The sequence below is a fragment of the Antechinus flavipes genome, chromosome 1 (genome assembly GCF_016432865.1).
Source record: "Antechinus flavipes isolate AdamAnt ecotype Samford, QLD, Australia chromosome 1, AdamAnt_v2, whole genome shotgun sequence".
NCBI classification, from domain to species: Eukaryota; Metazoa; Chordata; class Mammalia; order Dasyuromorphia; family Dasyuridae; genus Antechinus; species Antechinus flavipes.
Genome location: NC_067398.1, coordinates 74,604,302 through 74,620,246, shown reverse-complemented (window position 1 = coordinate 74,620,246; position 15,945 = coordinate 74,604,302). Strand labels below are relative to the sequence as shown.

Here is a 15,945-nt window from a genome sequence, read left to right as displayed (position 1 = left end):
TTTTCTCAAAAGTTAAGGGGTCTGATGAACACAAAAGATTCTTCTTGTTCCACCAGATTCTATCCTTCAAGGGGCTAGGAATCCATATTTACTTCTCACTTCTACAATGAGAACTAGAAAACTACACTTTGCAGTAAAGTAGTGATGGAGTGGTAAAACAGAGAAAGTATTCTCTGACCATAATCTGAAATCTAGAACAGTCATTGAGTTGGAGTTGATGAGAAAGCCAACTTTGCTAAATGCAAAATTTACTTCCTCTCCTATTTTTAGATCACTAAAAGTGGTTCTTTTTCAAAGAGATATAAAATTAGCTCACTTATTAACTTTGGAATGAAGCAATGCATCATACAAGACAACTCTTTTGAAAACAGTGATAAGAAGTTCAATCAAAAAAGGCTTCCCAGCCCCCAAATAGAGAATATTGCACATTACTTTTAGTAATTATTCAGAGAGATTGGCATCAAACATATATGACATCATTACTCAAAAGGTTATGTTTGTTCCTTCAAAGGAAACTAGAAAAAAATGCACACACACAAAAAAGGAAGAAATAAAAAGAAAATGTAATTACCAGAAATGTAAGAAGAATTTTGTGGGAGCTCAGTGCTTGCTAACTTTTCTCCCTGGGTAGATTTTATGACAGATTTTTTTTCTAGTAAGTTTCCCTTTGGATAAAATAGCACTTTCTGAACAGGATCCTCCGGAGCTGAGGGATTGCTATTCTCCCAGTAACTGGTATCATTTACATGATGAAATCCAATTGTAATGTTTATGGAGGTTGCAGAAATGGAGGCTTTCCCTGGAGCAGATTGGGCCAGCTGCTTCATAGACTGCCCAGAGGCATCTCTTGGGAAAGGTGTGGTTCTTGGGGCAGGAATAGCCATTCGTTTTATCCTGGAGGGTGGATCTGACTTTGGAATTGTCAAGATAGCACCACTCAGGCTTGATGAGCCTAGCAGATCTGTAGCTCTACAAAAAGAAACTTAAACATACACTTGAAACAATTACAACATTGCATAAAAATAAAATGTGGTTGTTATAGATAATACAATAACAGTAAAAGTGTGCTTGCATATTTTCACGTACAATACTTGTAAATACAGAGTTAGTTCTTTGACTAACAAAAGGATCCACCACAGTAATAATAGTAATAATATTTATACTTTTCTCAAGAAAACTGAGGCTGGGAGATTAAGTGATTTGCCCAGGGTCACATAGCAAGTGAGTGGCTAGATCTAGATTCAAACTCAGATCTTCCTAATCCTAAATTAATCACTTTACCTCAAGATAATTTATATTAAAAAAAAAAACCTTCCTTTTAAAAAATTAATAAATAAATAAATATTTTACATATAGACTTTCAATGATTTCTGTTGCCTAGGTAATATAAGTAGCACTGCAATATAAAGTTGCATTTTATACACTGAGTACACATCCTCTCCAGTATTTTTGTCAAGAAAACCTTAAATGGAAGTCATAAAGAGTCAAACATAATTGAAATGACTGAAAAACAACCTAAAATGTATTTGTTTAATTTTTTTCTTTAATGAAACTGTTATGCCACAGTTCTTTTTAACTGTCCTGACTCAGTTTCCCTGTCCCAGTTTCCTTTACTGTTCTGTCACATAGCTCTCGGGTTATAAATTAGCAAGATAAAAGAGTAGATCTCCTGATTCTTTTATGGATTTACAATATTCCTTTAGAATATTCCAAGATCAACCCATGATATCTTTACTTCTTTGTCTCTGGAATTTTTAGAGTTTTATGGCTTCCCCTCCCTGATAAAAACTTTCCCTCCCTTTCTCTTCTTTGTCTCCAAAAAGGTATTTAAGAAGTTGGGGTTCCTTCATTCATTGCTGGAGAATGGCACCTGGCAGCTGCATGCTGGACGCTGGATTCTTTGGGTCCTCCAGCCCTGGGACCAATATGGATTCCTTGGTCCCAGTATACTTATCTCTGTCTGACTGGATAATCTGAGACGAGAGTCCTGTCCAGTCAATCTTACTCTCCCATTAATAAAATATTAAAAACTCTCTAATCTCTCTCCTGCCTCAGTTTCTCCCGGCATTACAAAACCATTCTTAAAACACTGCTTATAGATATCTTCGGCATATCCCATTGAACATATAGAGACATTGAGGTAAAATCAGAAAAGAGTGATTTATTTCAGTTCAATCCAGAACTGAAATTTTAGCAAAAATATGATAAGCTGGAGAGGCACATGAACAATCTAGTGAATACTGACCAGATGTGTAGTATCAGAGATTAAAGATCTCAAGTAAAAGAGGAATAATTGAAGATGAGGAGAGACATGCAATTGATAGTTACTAGTTCTCTCCCCTTACCCCTCTCCTATTTAAAAGTATCAGAAAGTAGGTTTGATGTCTGAAAGGTGGATTGAGAGCAGGTATTAATAGTCAGAGAATTAATCAGTGAACAGAGCAAAACAATAGTGTGAATGAGATATGAATCTGGACTGAGATATCAGTGTGTATAGTGAAATAATGATAGAAATTTGGAAAACTAGGAAGACACTGAGTTAAGGGGCAAAAACCATTAAATATTAAATTAAAAGAGAGGCAGCAAGAGAGAGACGGAAACAAACAGAAGAAAGAGACCAGGAGATAGAAAGGGAGACAGAGACAGAGTGATAGAAAGTCAGTCCATGCTAGGACCAACATGGAAGAGAGTAATTCTGATTTTATATAAAAAAGTCCAGGAGAACTAGTGTTTCATTCTTTCTCACAATATTCCAGTCACATACAGACTATATAATAGCATCAAAAAATAGAGTTGAGATGTCGTTAATTAAATTTGATCTTAAGTTATTTATCTGAATTGAGACTTTTATGTTCTTCATCTCTTTTGGACAAGAGAGGCACAAAGGTGAAAGTTAGGTCAAAGTGTTGTTTTATGTCTTGATTCCTGAAATACTCTCCTGAATCTTCTGTAATTATCTATTTATATTATTCTTTTAAGGTCATTTTTAAATTCCCAGCTACTTCATGAACAGATGTATTCATTCCCAAATGCTCATATTCTAGAAGGTTTGTTTTTTTTTTTAAGATCCTAAGAAGTTATTTATTTCATTTTTACTGCTCAGAAATGCAAGGGCATAGAGATTCCTACCTTCCATGCCATTTGTTTCTGTTGCATTGATTAAAAAAAGATCCCAAGAATAAGAAATGTTAGGCAACTTGGTACATTCTTCACACTTCACTTGGAGAGAAAATTCTTCATTCCAGTTCACAGAATTGTCTTTAAAGTTGACCCAAGAAATGTGGAGTGGTCTATAAAATAAAATCTGTTTTTAGACTTACTTTACAACTCAAGTTTTATTTGAAATGGTTTTTGAGGGCTTTTTAATCCTTATCCATGTTGGACAGTCTTCTCAATCTTTTATTATATAATTTCAACTATATAAAGTATTTAATTTTTTGAACTTTTAAAATTTAAAGTTTCAATTCTCTCTCCCTCCAGCCACCCCATTACCCATTGAGAAAGCAAGCAATATGATTCCCATTATAAAGGTGAAATAATATAAAATATATTTCTACATTAGTTATATTGAAAAAAAAAAAAGAAAAATGAAGTAAAAAATATTCTTTGATCAGCACTTAGAATTCATCAGTTCTCCCTATGGAAGTAGGGAAAGTAGGGAAATTTTTCATCATTAAGAAGGGTCTAATAGTTTTATTTTTTTAAAAAGATTATAACAGAACTATGAATGTTTATTCATATTTGGACAATTCTAGATATAGTAGACCCATTTGCACACTTAACATCAATATCAAATATACGTAAAATATTTACATTGAATCTGATCCTACATAATAACCCAATAAAACAATGTTGCCAAGTCATTACACAGTCTTTTCTTTGCCTTCACCTCAACTACATATTCAAAATAATTGATTGCCAAGTCTCAACAATATTTTTGGAATATAATCTCTTTCTCTTAACTCATTTTTTTTTCTACTCTCACCACTCCAGTTCACACCCTAACTACCTCTATTTTATGTTATGAGATAATTTTCCAACTGTATTCTGTATGATGGTAGAATGATGATAGAGGAAATTTGAAAATACTGAGGACAGATTGAGTTTAAACAACTCAGTCTCCAATCTTTCTATCCTCTATTTTATCCTTTAAGCTAACATTTCTAGATCCTAAATTAACATTCCTAAAATCCTAAAATTAATATTCCTAAAATTACCTACCTGTTTTTATAATCTCATAACTCTTCTATGGATTTCTCACCAACTTTGAATTAATATCTAAACTGAGTAGGCTAGTAGAAATAGCTGTCTATATATATGTCCATTATTTCTCAGGAAAGTGTTGGCAAATGTTAAAGCATTAGATAGATAAGTGTGAATTAATATTATTATAACTATTAGTATATATATCCTTCAAGATTTAATTCAAGTTCATTTCCTTTATCACATATTTTCCAACGAATTCAGGCCATATTTTACTTTACCTTCCCTGTCTCCTTATTGTTTTTATTACAGAGTAAGAATCTGTGTATACATTTGTATGGCATAAGTATGTACATACATACTTGGCATATATATGTATTTATAACTCATTCTGGTACTCTAATTTCTTTCATCTACTTAATGTCTTTAAAACTCATTTTATTATGTACTTTATTACACATTATATTCTTATATTATCTAATTGCTCTTTATATGCATTTCTTCTTACCAATAAAACAAAAATGAAACTCTTCTCAGCAATTATAACATATACCTCTCCAGTATCTTCTTTGAACTCTAACATAATGTTGAGGAAACAGTAGCTGCTTAATATGTGTTGAATTAAATTGAAAAAAATACCTGAATGTAGAACTTGATTGAACTGACAGGAACACCTGTGCTTCAGAAGAGTTTCGGTTTCCATTAGACACCATCAGTGTCACTAAAAATTGGTCATAGGGGTCATAAAGAAGTGATGCTGGGAAAGAAATGACTGATGCACTATTGTTGAACTTGGGAGAGTTGAAACATGTGTGTTTTGGTTTACTTGCCGGGACACATTTCCAGTAATACCTATTTGGAAAAATCCATTGCAGATGTGCTTAAACATATATTTTCTAAATTAAGCAAGTCAGGGTTACTTTTTTTTTTTTTCACTTTTGGTAGATTATTTGCTGTCCACATATATTTGCTGACCAACTAAGATAACTGCACTGGGAACCAGAGTTTTTGTTTGTTTTTAGTCTTGAATTAAAACCTAGCTAGCTCCAAAGTCTCCAGAATAGTGAAGAGCTAAAATTGGCAGAGCAATTCATTTAATTGTTTAGTGCTCTAGACAAGACTATAAGGTACAGATAAATTTTTGATTTGCATTGGTAGAGAGGATTTTTCACATAAAAGTTTCCTCAATACTGGTAAATTCACAGATTAAAGCAAAATAAGTTGTTAAAAGCTCAATTGCCATCATTCTCTCTTGTTTAGGTACACTCTGCCAAGTATAAGTATTTGTAATGACTTGCAACACTATTGCATTTATGTCTTATTCATGAAATTTTCTAACTTGATCATTGCTTTCTAAAATGATCAGAGCCTTCTTATGACCTCCCTGATGCTGACTTTAATCATCCATCACTTAGAATAAGTTGCTTTACATTGTAATTTATCTATTTATTCATTCAAATAGAAACAGGTAGCCAAGATCTTAGAGAGACTGATTTTATAAATAATAAAACTGAGATTGACAAATGTGATATGACTTGCTCAATATCATACCGAGAGTTGGTGGCAGAACTGAAACTCTAGTCTAGATGTCTCCTCCAACTAGATGTAAGTTCTCTGAGATCAAGGACCATGTCATGTATGTTCCTCTATTTTTTACATAGCATTACATGGCAGTCTTTGTTACTGATTCTTCTCATTGGATTTTTCTTGTCTGAACTGATTATGGATATGTTTTCTCTTCTATCAAAATGGGAATTCCTTGAGGACAAGGAATTTTTTTTTTATCCCTGGTGTTTAACCCAATGATTCTTTATTTAATTGGTCATAGAAAAGAGCTCCCATTATAGTTCTCCTATTGTAGCCTTTTTGGGCTATATATAAAGCAACATTACTGAAAAATTATAAGAGAGTCTGAAAGGGACCTCCAGGGAAAAGGGTCTACAGAGAAAGGGGTCTTCCTTTGGTGTCCAAAGTCCTATTTCACTTTCCCAGGTGAACAAGAGAGTTCAACTCAAACAGAACTTAATATATAATCACTTGCCATAACCACACAAAGTAGTTTCTCAAAACATTTAGCAATCTAATGTTTTACAGACAATATTGCAACAAAAAATATTCATGAAGTGATAACTTATAAAGATACCAATATTTGAGTTTAAACTTTCCCCTAAGCTACCCTAAATTTCAATCTTGAAAAGAGACCCTGGAATAGCATTTTAATTCAACTGTTCAAAAAGTTCACATTACTTTTAAAAAATATACATTTAATTATTTTGAGCTTCCAAAATGAAAACAAATTCTCTTAATGTCTTACTTTTGAAATATCAAGAGCAAATAAGATGAATGCATAATACTCAATAAGGGAAGCTAATATAATCTAATTCATCCTTACTTTAAATGAGTTCCAGGATAATCAGGATCAAAGGATTGTGAACCGTTGAGTACAACAATGGAAAAAAGGGTCTTAGAGATCAACAGGTGGGTCCCCTCTGAAATCACACTGACAGGTGACTGGGAAACCACCTCAATAACCGCTGAATAATTACTATACACCACGCTGCCTTCTATTTTAACCTGTATTTTAAAAAATCAGAAAGAGAAAAAGCAAAATGAAAGATCCAAATCCCTGAAGGACTGTGATATTTCTGAAAAGTAGAAATAAAAATACTAAATATTTTGCTGTGTTAAATCAGGATCTAAAAGTTGTTACATATGCAGATTAGTTTTGTTGCTTAGCAATATCTGATTTTTTCAAATGATTAACAAATTTTATCTTTTAAACAGAGAAGTCAGACTTTTGTACATATGAATACAATCTAAGAAAAATAGTAAATTTCTTGAGCATTTAAAAAATGAATATCTTCTTAATATAGAGAGAGCTAAACTCTATTGTAATTTGCAAATATAACAAACAATATCTTGAATCTCTACAGTGTTCTGTAGTTTTAAAAACACTTTCATATATATTATGTTTTTTTTTCTTCCAGGTAATAACCTTATAAGAGAAACAGGGCAATTATTATTATACACATGTTACAGATGAAGAAGCTGAGACCCAAAGTGACTTGACTAAGGCTAGATAGTTTTCCAGTGTTAGAAGCTAGAATAAAATCCAAGTCTTCTGATCAGAGCCAGAAGAAGGCACTTGTATTCCATATTTAAGGTTTGAAAATTGCGTCCCCCATGTGTTGATTAATTTAAACATTTTAACTAATTTATCAAACACTAAGTACCAAGCATTGTGCTAAACGTTAAGAATACAAAGAGAAAAACAATTCCTAATATGAAAGATCTTACATTAAACTAATGGAGAAGGACAGATAGATATGGAGAAGGATAGATAGATAGACAGACAAACAGATATAGATACTATATATCTAGTATAATAGTATAAATATCTAATATGATGTGTATGTGTTGTGTATATAATACATATAATTATAAAATGAAATATAATTATAAAGTAGTTTGAAGAGACCACTAACAACCCACAAATAAATATCTCATATAGAAAATGACACCTGAGTTAGATGGGTATTAAATAGAAGATTCCAAATGGTCAAAATAAAGAAGGAAAGTTCTGTGCATTCTGTATTATTATCCACTGGATACTTTGAGCATACATTACATGAAACATACAACTTTATTTCCCAAAAGTAAATGGGTGCAAAGATTTTTAAAAAGTAAAACTAAAATGAAATGATTAAGGCCAGTTCCAATGATCTTGTGATGAAGAGAGCCATCTACACCCAAAGAGAGGACTATAAGAACTGAATGTGGATTACAGCATAGCATTTTCACTTTTTGTTATTTGCTTGCATTTTATTTTTTTCTCAGTTTTTTTTATTTTATTTTTCTTGTGCAGCAAGATAATTGTATAAATATGTATACATATATTGGATTTAACTTTTTTTTTGATTACTTGCCATCTAGGAGAGGGAATGGAAAGAAGGGAGAAAATTTTAGAATACAAGATTTTGCAAAGGCCAATGTTGAAAAATTGTTCATGCATGTGTTTTGAAAATAAAAAACTTTAATAAATAATATATATGTATGTATAATCAGGGAAAAAATAGATTAAAACTAAATAAATAATTTTCCTTAAAAAAATATAATACCAAAATGTGTCTTTCCTTACTACTCCCTTCATTTTGATTTCTAGGAAGCTGCCTTTCTTGTTTAGTTCTAGTCCCACCTATATTTTTGATGCAGAATAAAGTAGTTTTGACCAAACAAATCATCAAATGAAATGTTTACCCATTAGAGAATGTAGAGATACAATAAATTAGCCCTCTTGTAAGACCCAAACAATGGTGTCATTATTTTGCATTTTGTTTTAAATTGGTGATTGAAGATCTAAAAAGTTGGAGAATTTTTCAATTTTTTTTTTAGAGCAATGAATTCTTATTAAAATATTCTTTTGACAGTTTTCTGTCACTTTTGATTGTCAAGTCCCTCAACTTCTGACATTGAAATACATCAAAAGAAAAGGATATTTATAAGTGCCAAGTATCTTTTGTTTCTCTGTGGACAGGAACAGAGAAAGTTGGGCAAGTAGTAAATGAAGAGGTCTAAAATTTGGACCCAAGATTTCTTATTCCAAATCCAATGATCTTTCTACTACCAGGAGGAGCACGTCTAACATTGCCTTCATCATTATACATTTAATCCCTGAAAGCAATACCCACTTTAGTGGAAGGTTCTGAAAGAGTTAGGCCAGGCATTTAATTTTTTTCTCAAAACTCTACTTCAACTGCTACTATAGATATTTCCATGGATTTCTTGAGCTAATTCCCCATATGTACAAGTAGACAAGAACAGTTTGGAAACCAAGCTTATCTATAATTATAACTACTTGAGCTATTTTATGTCCCAATGAAAATTCTTCTGAGTAATATAAAGTATAACACTAAGTATCTTTCAACTGTCTATTATTCTCCTCAACTTCTCTGTTACTGGCAATCTGTTCTTCCAATCATCCATGCTTTTAAATTCAGCCATTTTGGGCTGCTTACTCTCTTTTGTTTCAAACATCCAATTGGCTGCCATTTTTGTGGATTTTATTTCCATATGAATCTATCACCCATTCTTTTCATATATTTCTAAAAATGAGGATTTCTACCACCTATGTTCAGTACCTAAAAACTTCTGTACTAGAATATTACAATACTCTCCTAGCAAGTCACCCTAACCCCCAACTCTCCCCTCTTTAATCCATTTTACCAATTAACTTGCCAAATTAATCCTTCTAATGAATATGTCACTCCACTGTCAAAAAAAAATCTCAAAAACTTATTATTGCCTAATAAAAAAAAAGTTTGTAACCTTCCAAGATCCCTTCAATATCTAGTCTAAATTCTATCTCCTCCAATAAGCCTTCCCTGATTCCAAAAAGTAAATTTTCCTTCATCTAATATCATAGTAGTTTCATTAACTTGTGTTTGTTTTGTGGAAAGTTTTATTTTTTCCCACTAAATTATCAGGTCCTTGAAGGCAAAATCTGATCAAACATTGTTTCATTATTGTCTTTCATTCTTCAAGATGCAGTATGATACCTTTCACAGAGTAGGCACTTAACTGCTCATTGAAATAAATTTTTAGAGCAGACATACTTGAGGAAAATTGAAAGCTATTTCACAAGTTAAATTGGCATAAAAGCTTAGGATATCCCTATCAAAGTTATGTCATATTTACTAAAATATTATAAATTATAACTATTTAGATAAAGTCAAGACTGAAGAAGTAAAAATGAGTTTTAGAATATTTCTAAATAATGCTTTTTATTTATATAAAACACAGATACAAAAAAATCAAAGTATTATAGAATAGAAATATTGTGGATATGGTATAATGATTAAATGAAAAGGATTTGCAATTAGCATAGCAATTGTTTTATGTAAATGAAGTACTTGGAAATAATTTCTTCTCTTAAGTAGATTAAGCACTTTCCTTGAAATGTTGCTTACACTATTAATTTTCTTAGCAAACCTTTTTTTCCTCTAGATGGTACAAATTAATGGAGTAAGAAATAATGAGCTTTTACTGTATAGCCAGTCACCCATGAAACAGTGGTAAATAGCAATCTCATTATGCAAGTTTGAATATAAAGTTAATTTATTTCTTCTCAGAAATCAGGCTTTTAAAAATACCATTATTCTTAGTTAGCAAGCAAACCTTTGCAAGTGCAGTATAGTTTCCATATTCCAAAAAGTAGCCGGGAAGAAGAATGGTTTGTCCGTGCTTGTTGAGAGCAGTTGGAAGCAACACTAGTGAGCCATCAGACTTCATTAAGGACCAACTATAGTTAAGGCCTTGGGAAATATCACACTGAATGGGAGCTTCAAAAGTAACTCCAAGCTTAACAGGTTGATGTCGCCAAATCTAAAGATCAAAAGAGAAGATATCTCATTAAGGTTTCTGTGGAATTTGAAATTATATAAATACATAAAAGACTTGTGATTTAAGCAATAAAAGGAACTCCCCCTGTGAGACCTCAGTCTGCCCATGCATTTAGCAACTCCTCTATAGATTAGTGGATAAATCCTAGGGAGTTGCATGAGTAATAAAAAGGTCATGTACTTCCTTAGGCTCATACAGCTGGTAAGTAAATGAACCATGGTTTTCCTGGATCTGAATACATCATTGCTGAAATCATAAATCACAATGGCATTAAAAATTCTCCTGCCATGCTACTGCACTCCAGCCTCAGCCTCCAATCTAGTACTCCAGCCCTACCTTCTCCACTCAATCTGACTGGTAAGTTTACCAATATATAGGAGATTCCAGACCCTCCACATTGTACTTTTAGCCATTGTCCTGCAGTTCTGCTGTGTGTATAGCTGCCCTCCCATCCAAACAACTCACCTTTGCTCTGGGAACATTAATCAAATCAACACTATCCTTCTTAGAAAGGCACATGAATCATGAAGTCACATGATTCCATTTACCATCCCTGAGACTTCCCAGAACAAAAATATATTCCCCAAGTCCACAACTCAGGATAAAGAGTTTGGCTCAGAATCAGGAAGGGCTGGGCCTCTGATACATACTAGCTATGCAACTCTGGACACCTGTTCACTTTCCCACTTCCAACATGGAAAGTTCCTAATCATTTATCCAATTAAAAAATCAGACTACTTAATGTTGAATCATTTCCTTTTAGTTAACTGATCTTTTTTTTTTTTTTTTTTTTTAATTAAATTTTTTTATTTAATAATTACATTATATTTACACTCATTTCTGTTCCGATTTTTTTTCCCCTCCCTCCCTCCACCCCCTCCCCTAGATGGCAAGCAGTCCTTTATATGTTGGATATGTTGCAGTATATCCTAGATACAATATATGTTTGCAGAACCGAACAGTTCTCTTGTTGCATAGGGAGAATTGGATTCAGAAGATATAAATAATCCGGGAAGAGAAACAAAAATGCAGATAGTTCACATTCGTTTCCCAGTGTTCTTTCTTTGGGTGTAGCTGCTTTTGTCCGTCATTTATCAATTGAAACTCAGGTCTCTTTGTCAAAGAAATCCACTTCCATCAAAATATGTCCTCATACAATATCGTTGTCGAAGTGTATAATGATCTCCTGGTTCTGCTCATTTCACTTAGCATCAGTTCATGTAGGTCTCTCCAAGCCTCTCTGTATTCATCCTGCTGGTCATTTCTTACAGAACAATAATATTCCATAACATTCATATACCACAATTTACCCAGCCATTCTCCAATTGATGGGCATCCATTCATTTTCCAGTTTCTAGCCACTACAAACAGGGCTGCTACAAACATTTTGGCACATACAGGTCCCTTTCCCTTCTTTAGTATTTCTTTGGGATATAAGCCCAATAGAAACACTGCTGGATCAAAGGATATGCACATTTTGATAATTTTTTGGGCATAATTCCAGATTGCTCTCCAGAATGGTTGGATTCGTTCACAACTCCACCAACAATGCATTAGTGTCCCAGTTTTCCCGCATCCCCTCCAACATTCATCATTATTTTTTCCTGTCATCTTAGCCAATCTGACAGGTGTGTAGTGGTATCTCAGAGTTGTCTTAATTTGCATTTCTCTGATCAATAATGATTTGGAACACTCTTTCATATGAGTGGTAATAGTTTCAATCTCATCCTCTGAAAATTGTCTGTTCATATCCTTTGACCATTTATCAATTGGAGAATGGCTTGATTTCTTATAAATTTGAGTCAGTTCTCTATATATTTTGGAAATGAGGCCTTTATCAGAACCTTTAACTGTGAAAATGTTTTCCCAGTTTGTCGCTTCCCTTCTAATCTTGTTTGCATTAGTTTTATTTGTACAAAGGCTTTTTAATTTGATGTAATCGAAATTTTCTATTCTGTGATCAGTAATGGTCTCTAGTTCATCTTTGGTCACAAATTTCTTTCTCCTCCACAAGTCTGAGAGATAAACTATTCTATGTTCCTCTAATTTATTTATAGTCTCGTTCTTTATGCCTAGGTCATAGACCCATTTTGATCTTATCTTGGTATATGGTGTTAAGTGTGGGTCCATGCCTAATTTCTGCCATACTAATTTCCAATTATCCCAGCAGTTTTTATCAAATAATGAATTCTTTTCCCAGAAGTTAGGGGCTTTGGGTTTGTCAAACACTAGATTGCTATAGTTGACTATTCTGTCTTGTGAGCCTAGCCTTTTCCACTGATCCACTAATCTATTTCTTAGCCAATACCAAATGGTTTTGGTGACTGCTGCTTTATAATATAATTTTAGATCAGGTACAGCTAGGCCACCTTCATTTGATTTTTTTTTCATTAATTCCCTTGAGATTCTCGACTTTTTATTGTTCCATATGAATTTTGTTGTTATTTTTTCTAGATCAATAAAATATTTTCTTGGAAGTCTGATTGGTATAGCACTAAATAAATAGATTAGTTTAGGGAGTATTGTCATCTTTATTATGTTCGCTCGGCCGATCCAAGAGCACTTAATATTTTTCCAATTATTTAAGTCTGACTTTATTTGTGTGGAGACTTTTTTATAATTTTGCTCATATAATTCCTGACTTTCCTTTGGTAGATAGATTCCCAAATATTTTATGGTATCAACAGTTATTCTGAATGGAATTTCTCTTTGTATCTCTTGCTGTTGGGTTTTGTTGGTGATGTATAAAAATGCTGAGGATTTATGGGGATTTATTTTGTAGCCAGCTACTTTGCTAAAATTATGAATTATTTCCAATAGCTTTTTGGTAGAATCTCTGGGGTTCTCTAGGTATACCATCATATCATCTGCAAAGAGTGATAGTTTGGTTTCCTCATTGCCTACTCTAATTCCTTTTATATCTTTCTCGACTCTTATTGCCGAGGCTAGTGTTTCTAATACGATATTAAATAATAATGGTGATAGTGGGCAACCTTGCTTCACTCCAGATCTTACTGGGAAAGGTTCCAGTTTTTCCCCATTGCATATGATGCTTACTGATGGTTTTAAATATATGCTCCTGACTATTTTAAGGAAAAGTCCATTTATTCCTATGCTCTCAAGTGTTTTTATTAGGAATGGATGTTGGATTTTATCAAATGCTTTTTCTGCATCTATTGAGATGATCATGTGGTTTTTGTTTGTTTGGTTATTGATATAGTCAATTATGTTAATAGTTTTCCTAATATTGAACCAGCCCTGCATTCCTGGTATAAATCCTACTTGGTCATAGTGTATTATCCTGGTGACAATTTTCTGTAATCTTTTTGCTAATATTTTATTTAAGATTTTAGCATCAATATTCATTAGGGAGATTGGTCTATAATTTTCTTTCTCTGTTTTCAGCCTACCTGGTTTAGGTATCAGTACCATATCTGTGTCATAAAAGGAGTTTGGTAGGACTCCTTCAATCCCTATTTTTTCAAATAGTTTATATAACATTGGAGTTAATTGTTCTTTAAATGTTTGGTAGAATTCACATGTAAATCCATCTGGTCCTGGGGATTTTTTCTTAGGGAGTTGATTGATAGTTTGTTCTATTTCTTTTTCTGAGATGGGACTGTTTAGGATATTTACTTCTTCCTCTGTTAGTTTGGGCAAGCTGTATTTTTGGAGGTATTTTTCTATTTCATTTAAGTTGTCGAATTTATTGGCATAAAGTTGGGCAAAGTAACTCCTAATTATTGCTCTAATTTCCTCTTCGTTAGTGGTGAGTTCTCCCTTTTCATTTTTAAGACTAACAATTTGATTTTCCTCTTTCCTTTTTTTAATCAGATTTACTAAGGGTTTGTCTATTTTGTTGGTTTTTTCATAGAACCAACTCTTAGTTTTATTAATCAATTCAATAGTTTTTTTACTTTCAATTTTATTGATCTCACCTTTTACTTTTAGAATTTCAAGTTTAGTGTTTGACTGGGGGTTTTTAATTTGTTCCTTTTCTAGCATTTTTAATTGCAAACCCAATTCATTGACCTTCTCTTTCTCTATTTTATACAAATAGGCCTCTAGAGATATGAAATTTCCCCTTATTACCGCTTTGGCTGCATCCCATACATTTTGGTATGATGTCTCATTATTATCGTTTTCTTGGGTGAAGTTATTAATTATGTCTATGATTTGCTGTTTTACCCAATCATTCTTTAGTATGAGATTATTTAGTTTCCAATTATTTTTTGGTCTACTTCCCCCTGCTTTTTTGTTGAATGTAATTTTCATTGCATCGTGGTCTGAAAAGGATGCATTTACTATTTCTGCCTTACTACATTTGAGTTTGAGGTTTTTATGTCCTAATATATGGTCAATTTTTGTATAGGTTCCATGAACTGCTGAAAAGAAAGTGTATTCCTTTCTGTCTCCATTACATTTTCTCCAGAGATCTATCATATCTAGCTTTTCTAGTATTCTGTTTACCTCTTTGACTTCTTTCTTATTTATTTTCTGGTTTGATTTATCTAATTCTGAGAGTGCAAGGTTAAGATCTCCCACTATTATAGTTTTACTGTCTATTTCTTCTTGCAGCTCTCTTAGTTTCTCTTTTAAGAATTTAGATGCTACCCCACTTGGTGCATATATGTTTAATATAGATAGTGCTTCATTATCCATGCTACCCTTTAGCAAGATATAGTGTCCTTCCTTATCTCTTTTAATTAGGTCAATTTTTGCTTTAGCTTGATCTGAGATCAGGATGGCTACCCCTGCTTTTTTGACTTCACCTGAAGCATAGTAGATTTTGCTCCAACCTTTTACCTTTAACCTGCATGTATCTCCCCGCTTCAGGTGTGTTTCCTGTAAACAACATATTGTAGGATTCTGGCTTTTAATCCATTCTGCTAACCGCTTTCTCTTTATGGGGGAGTTTACCCCGTTCACGTTTATGGTTAGAATGACCAATTCTGTATTACTTGCCATCTTGTTAACCCGGTTTATGCTTTCCTCCCTTCTTTCCCCTTTCCCCCCCTTCCAAGTATTAAGCTTGTGAGCACCCCTTGCTTCTCACAGCCCTCCCTTTTTAGTATCCCTCCCCCCTCCTTAGAGTTCCTCCCCCTATCTTACCCCTTTCCCTCCCAGTTCCCGTATTCCCTTCCCCTTAGCTTATTCCTTCCCTTTCCACTTTTCCCTTCTCACTTTTCAATGAGATGGGAGAAGTTTCACCATAGATTGAATATGTCTTAAGATTTTTCACTTAAAGCCAATTCTGAAGGCAGTAAGATACCCACTATATTCATCCCCCTCCATTCTTTCTCTCAGATATAATAGGTTTCCTATGCCTCTTCATGAGATGTA

General features: G+C 33.2%; 1 protein-coding gene across 1 annotated transcript in view; it reads right to left on the bottom strand.

Annotated features, from left to right (window-relative positions):
• PKD1L1 (polycystin 1 like 1, transient receptor potential channel interacting) overlaps positions 1-15,945 on the bottom strand; it is a 146,639-nt gene that overhangs the window by 98,067 nt on the left and 32,627 nt on the right. Inside the window, exons 9-12 of the mRNA XM_051970617.1 lie at positions 10,378-10,584; positions 6,596-6,777; positions 4,843-5,055; positions 3,130-3,290 (exon numbers count right to left, since the gene is read on the bottom strand). Coding sequence (XP_051826577.1) covers positions 3,130-3,290; positions 4,843-5,055; positions 6,596-6,777; positions 10,378-10,584 — 763 coding nt within the window. The remainder of the gene's footprint in view (positions 1-3,129; positions 3,291-4,842; positions 5,056-6,595; positions 6,778-10,377; positions 10,585-15,945) is intronic.